This window comes from Natrix helvetica (genome assembly GCF_964273705.1).
Source record: "Natrix helvetica genome assembly, chromosome: 1".
Lineage (NCBI taxonomy): Eukaryota > Metazoa > Chordata > Lepidosauria > Squamata > Natricidae > Natrix > Natrix helvetica.
In genome coordinates this window covers 206903964-206909963 of record NC_138548.1, presented here as the reverse complement: position 1 = coordinate 206909963, position 6000 = coordinate 206903964, and the positions used below count along the sequence as shown (strand labels likewise).

General features: G+C 42.9%; 1 protein-coding gene across 7 annotated transcripts in view; it reads right to left on the bottom strand.

Annotated features, from left to right (window-relative positions):
- Positions 1-1594: 1594 nt before the first annotated feature.
- RAPGEF3 (Rap guanine nucleotide exchange factor 3) overlaps positions 1595-6000 on the bottom strand; it is an 82266-nt gene continuing 77860 nt past the window's right edge. For all 7 annotated transcript variants that reach the window (XM_081939790.1, XM_081939789.1, XM_081939788.1 and 4 more), the window contains 2 exons: positions 5230-5301; positions 1595-3404 (listed from right to left, as the gene is read on the bottom strand). In XM_081939790.1, coding sequence (XP_081795916.1) covers positions 3286-3404; positions 5230-5301 — 191 coding nt within the window. In that variant the 3' untranslated portion in view covers positions 1595-3285. The remainder of the gene's footprint in view (positions 3405-5229; positions 5302-6000) is intronic.

Sequence of the window (6000 nt, the reverse complement as noted above, 5' to 3'; positions counted from 1 at the left end):
ACGGTTCTGCTCTTTTCTCAATCTGAATGGTGAATTTATGAAGCATCTCATTCCTCAATAGAATGCATTTGCCCAAGAGGTGGCTTTTAAGCTAAAGCTGGACCTTGGCTGCTCTAATTGAAGTGAGCTGACCCTCAACTACCTTTAAACTGATGAAACCTGTGGGGAGATTTAGTGAATAAACTGCTGCGGAACAATATGAGAGAATCACTGTGGTAGACCGTGAAGGAATCAGTCAGTTTACCTTTGCTACACATGTCAACATCTATTTGAGGGCACTGTGAAATGAAGAGCACATCGGTATAAGCTGTTGAGTAGCTGGGGAATGGGACAATTCCATTTAATTATTTAAAATAAATAAGCATTATTTTAATTTTTGCCATTCACATTTCATTCTATCCCTCCTTTTGCACCCTTTTTTTAAAAAATGATTCTATTCCACCATTTCTTTGGTATTAGTGTAACTCTGGTCCCGTAGTGAGTTGTTCTGGGGCAAGATGACCGTGGCAAGTTGACCTGCAGTGAGTTGGCATTGGCAATTTGGCTGTAGAGAGTTAGCCATGGTGAGCTGACCGTGGCAAGTTGGCCGTGGTGAATTGTCATAGACCCAAGTAGCGCTCTACCACCTTTATTTGGAAGCACTAAATAATTCAGAGGTACTGCCTCCAAATTACTTTTGGAGATAACAGGACACAAAACAATGGACACACACTTTCTGGGGTGAGTAAGTAAACCCTAGTTACTCGTATGTGTTATGTGCGTGTGATTATTTCCCCTAATGCGCACATCTTTATCATGTTTTCCCCAAACTGCCCTTCTTGCAAATCAGGTATGTCTATTTCCCTAACGTGCATGTTTCTCTAAGCACGTTTTGGTTAGGGACCTGCAGTACAAAATACAGAGAATGAAACAATAAATTGAAGGAGCCTTGTATTTTGGTTGTCAGTTAAGGTCCTGCAAATTCAGGTTGCATTAACCACCGAAATTGAAAAGAAAGCAATCACTGCTGCCACAGACTGGTCTTTGACTCTATATACCGTATTTTTCATAGTATAAGACGCACCAAGATTTTGAAGAGGTAATTTAAAAAAAAAAAAGTTTTTGCATTCTGCAGGCCTCCCAAACCCTCTGCACGCCTCATTTTGTGTGAAAAACGGGGCATGCAGAGAGTTTGAGAGGTCTGCAAAGTGCTCTGGGGGCTGGCGGGGCAAAAATGAGCCAAATAACGGCCTGTTTTTCACTCCTTTTTGCCCTCCCCAACCCCCAGGAGCACTTTGCAGGCTTCCCAAACCCTCTGCACATCCATTTTTGTGAAATGGGCAGAGTTTTGGGAGGCCAAAAATGCTGTATTCAGTGTATAAAACGCACCCAGATTTTCACCCTCCTTTTGTGGGGAAAAAGATGTGTCTTATACTCCAAAAAATACAGTACTTTTTAAAAAGGATTTAAATTAAAATATTGAAGATTAGGAAGAACCTAAACTATTTCTTCTTGCTTTTGGTGGACCTAAAAGATCTGCAGGTTCAATGCAGCACTAGGTTAGAAACGTACTCCAAGATTAGCATTAGAGAGACAGTGGATTCATACAAACCAGTATGTTTAAAGTTCTATATTCAAAATTGAATAATTACAAAATCAGAATAAAAAAATAAAGGATAACATAGAAAACATATTGTTTACAAAAATCACCATGCAATGAAACCCTTGTTAGGAGAAAGATTGTGGGCCCAGTGTCCATTAGTTCACATGGAGCTGTTTTAACCCCCGGCTTCCCATGCCTCCCCAATTGCCACCAGCACCATGACCAGCACCCCCTGCCTGCCCAAATAATGAACTGCATGCGGTAAAAGGTAGAATTGCCCAATCAAAAATCCCTTCCCTTAATCTTTTTTCTCCTGCCCAATCATGTCCAATGCTCAGAGATGCAGTCTAACAGTTGGTTAATCTAGAGTTCCACGGCCCTATGAGAAGATCTGGTACCCTGAAAAGTATTTTATATTAACCCAGAGTCCCATGATTCAAGGGGTAGGTTGCCCCACCTGAAAACCTTGAGCTCATTGATGGACAGAAAGTCACATTACCCTGGGGGTGGATTTGCCTACCAAATGCCTTGTCCATCTCAGGTAAACTGGAGCCCTCACTTTGTGGATGGAGAAACAGAAGAGGGCAGCCACCACTTCTTGATGCTTGGACCCTCACACACCCCTAATCTACTTCAGCCTGTCATCTGCTTAGAAGCTCCCCATCTGGGGGTTGGGAACTCCAGATTTTACAGCCCTCTTCAACCAGCCGTGCTATTGCCTCCATGACAATATAAGGAAGGAAGGCCCACAAATCAGGTCATTCCTGCACACCTACCCGTTGCTGCGACAGAAGATGCTTGCAACTTTGCACATTTTTATTGACAAAGCTGCTATTATCATGAAAGGCAGCTTGTATGCACTCTTAAGCAGCACTCCAGTATCTCCTGAAACCTTCTAGTGCATCCCATTTCTAGCAAACTGCCTACTGACATTACATACAAGAGATACGATGTCTCATTGAAGTGAAGGCTCTATAGACTAGTTGCAGAAATATCCATTTCTGAATACATCCTATGCCATAGAAGCTGCTAGGCCAGCCACTATCTCCACACCAGTCCAGCTTACTTCACCAGCGAGGAAAAATTTGGAGTGGGAAATGCTGTGTGCTCTGCTTGAGCTCCAGGAGGAAAAGCAAGATATACATTTAATGAATAAATAAATACATCAGTTCGTTCTGCTGCTTAGTCCAATCAATTTAACTGGAGGGAAGGAAGTATCTCCATTCAAATGTTTTAAAGAATCTTATTTAAATCTGGCAGAAGAGAGGGAAGTTCAGAAAACAACAATTCATCAGGCACACCAAAGCAGACCTTCCCATTTTTCTTTTTCTTTCTTTCTTTTGTTTAAAGAAAAACATTTCTGTTGAACACTGGTAAACTGATAAGTGAGAGCTTTTGTCCCTTTCCTGGTAAGGCAGCTCAAAGTGTTCTATGAATCCATCTTTTTTTCACACCAGAAATTTTGCAGCTTGTAAAACCTGAGGCAGGTGACACATCATTCCTTAAGCTTTCCAGAGATGCCACCTATTTTTTAATTATCAGGACAGATCAAATGTTCCACCAAGAATATGAGGAGCTTTCTCATCTGTTTGAGATCTTCCTCTGGCCAAATTCAAGGGGCGTTGGCCTAACCCATACAAGGAGGTGCCTTCCCCACCAGTCCTTGGCCTGCTTTCTGTCCTTGCTTGGGCAATCTTCTAGCATCAAGATTCAAGGAGTCGTGAGAGCCGCAAAAGTTCCTTCTGTCTGTCAATCACTCTCAAGGGCTGGATATGGGCCCAAGTTGCAGCTGGACTTCGAGTGCTGAGGGATTGTTCTGAGCCTGAAAGGAAACAAAGCAGGACTGAGGAAACCTATCGTCCACAGTTGTTTGAAAGAGGCAGAAAGAAGAAAACCGCCACTAAATACCTAGGAGTAGATCCTTCTCTGTGATGGGCCCAACCCTCTGGAATGACCTCCCCCCTGACATTCGAACTACCACCGACCTCCGTTCCTTCCGGCAAAAGTTAAAGACTCACCTATTTCAATCAGCTGGCCTGGCACATTCTTAGTTCTACCTCCCGGGGATTTATTCATTTTAATTGGGTTTGGGGTTTTAAAAAGTTTTTAATACACTATATACTATATTTAATATTTATTATTCTATGTACAGTCTTGCAACCTCCTCCACCTACGTATTTAATTATTTAACTGTTTTGTATGTATTTTATAACGTATTTTAGTGACTGTACACCGCCCCGAGTCCCTTTCGGGAGAGGGGGCGGTCTATAAATATGAATAATAAATTTGACATAGTTTCCTACCTATAATGAGCAAGAAAGTAATTAAAGGGACAGAATCTTTTATTTCTTTTTTGGCTTCTAAGACAGGTGTGGCCAGTGAGGTAACAACGTCTCCTGAAGAACTGAGACCAAGTGTGTTGGCCTTCGGGGTGGGGGGTGGGGGGGATAGGTGTAGGAGACAGTGATTATTTTAGAGCAAAATGGTTGACCCATAATTGCTCAGCCCACCTATTTTCCAATGCTCCAATACTCCACCTCCCCTCTGTTGTGGCCCGCTAGCAGCCAGCAAAACTGGCAGCAGAATTGGACAGTGAGGAGGTTGAGGAGGAACATGGGCCAGTCCTGGAGGCTGGGGAAGGCTTGGACGAGGACTCTGCATTGGAGGCAGAGATGGGGCCAAGGCCATCTGGCAGTTCTCAGCTGCCTTTGGAGCTAGACAGCAGTGAGGCAGAGGAACAGCTGAAGCCTGTTCCCAGTGTGCGCATGTGCAGAGCTGCCAAAAGAAAAGAACAGCTAAGAAATCAGGGTAGATTTAGGAGTAAAGCCAAAGGTGGACCGTGAATGGCCCCTCCCATAGGAAATAAAAGAGGAGCAGAAAAGGAGTGGGCTTTTCCAGGAAACAATTCGTTTGTTTGTTCATTTCATTTCAGGAGTGTGAAGATGTTTCCATGATTCTCAGAGACTCTGTGCCAAGTCTTTCCTTGCACAGCACTGCGTTTGCAAAATATTTACGTGGCAGCTTTCCAAGCTAGATAAGGCCTGTAGTCATAAATTCACCTTCGAAAGACTGTTTACCAGGCCTTTGCTGAATGTGAATGAGAGGAATTCACATTCATTTAATAAAAGGGGTTTTGTCAGGAATCTGCTTCGTGCTTTTTGGGGAGCCTAGGTCAGATCAGAACACCCTCAAATACATATGCTGCTAAAAGTTTTCCATCAACTTTTGCCAGACGACACCTGTGGCTGGAGTGGAGGTGGGGTATTTATGTGGCCCATAGACAGAGGTTGCTTATCCCTGCTGCAGCCTAAACAGCAGCCGAACGTCAAGATTTAGGAGCCTCACCCCTCCCCTTGTAGATTCCAGGGGCTGAATCCAGGTCCTTTTGCATACAGACTCAGAACTCAGTCATGGAACTATAGTTATTTCCAAGCAGTTTTCATGAAAACCTCTGTTAGGACATGGTCCTTATGAAGCAGCTGCTGTTTCATTTGCATTGTTGTAGTATGGAGAGAAAATACCAATGCACTCTTTTGAATAGGAGAGCAATATGAATCATGCAATGATTTTGACGGTTCCAAAGGAAGAGTCTACAGTTAAACAATGTATATAGGAGACACCCCTCCTTCCCCAATTCACTTGCTTACAGGTTGAGGCACGCATTGCCCGAGCTTCTTCCAAAAGGTACTGGGGACGACTCCGTAAGGGAGAGAGGGGAACTGGAGAAAGGGAGAAAAGGAAAAATAAAAATGGGAAGTCAAGAGTTTACAGAGGAGGAATGTGTATTATTTTCTAGCCAACTCCTGCCAACTTCTGCTTTTTGTCATCTACAAAGACATTTTTCTATGTTCCTGAACATTCCAGCTATTACAGTGCCTATTATTATAATGCAAGCATCCTTATAAAACATCACACTAGGAAAGCTATTTTTCTCTTGATGCATCTCTCTCACCTTCCAACTCAGATCACTTGTAAATCTTCCTTTGTCTTAGGAATGGGGTGAGCTAAAATTTTAATTTTTAATAGGCATTAAAAATTGATGGAAATATTGATGGAACTGCATTCTGTGTGCCTTTGGTGTTTAATCATGCTGGCCACATGACCACAGAAACATCTTCGGACAACGCTGGCTCTTTGGCTTTGAAACAAAGGTGAGCACCGCCCCCTAGAGTCAGGAACGACTGGCACATATGTGTGAGGGGAACCTTTACCTTTACCTTAAAAATTGATGAAACATTAACCTTACAAATTAGTTTGACATGCTTGTTGAAAACTGCTTTGTGAAATGAAAGTGGGATGGAGAGAATCACTCTATTTCATCAGGCCACCGTATTTGTGCAAGGGTCCTGTGTTGCAACCATTCTAAACTGCAGTGTGTAGTCTTTGCTTCTCTTGATCCTCACTGATCACAATTCCCC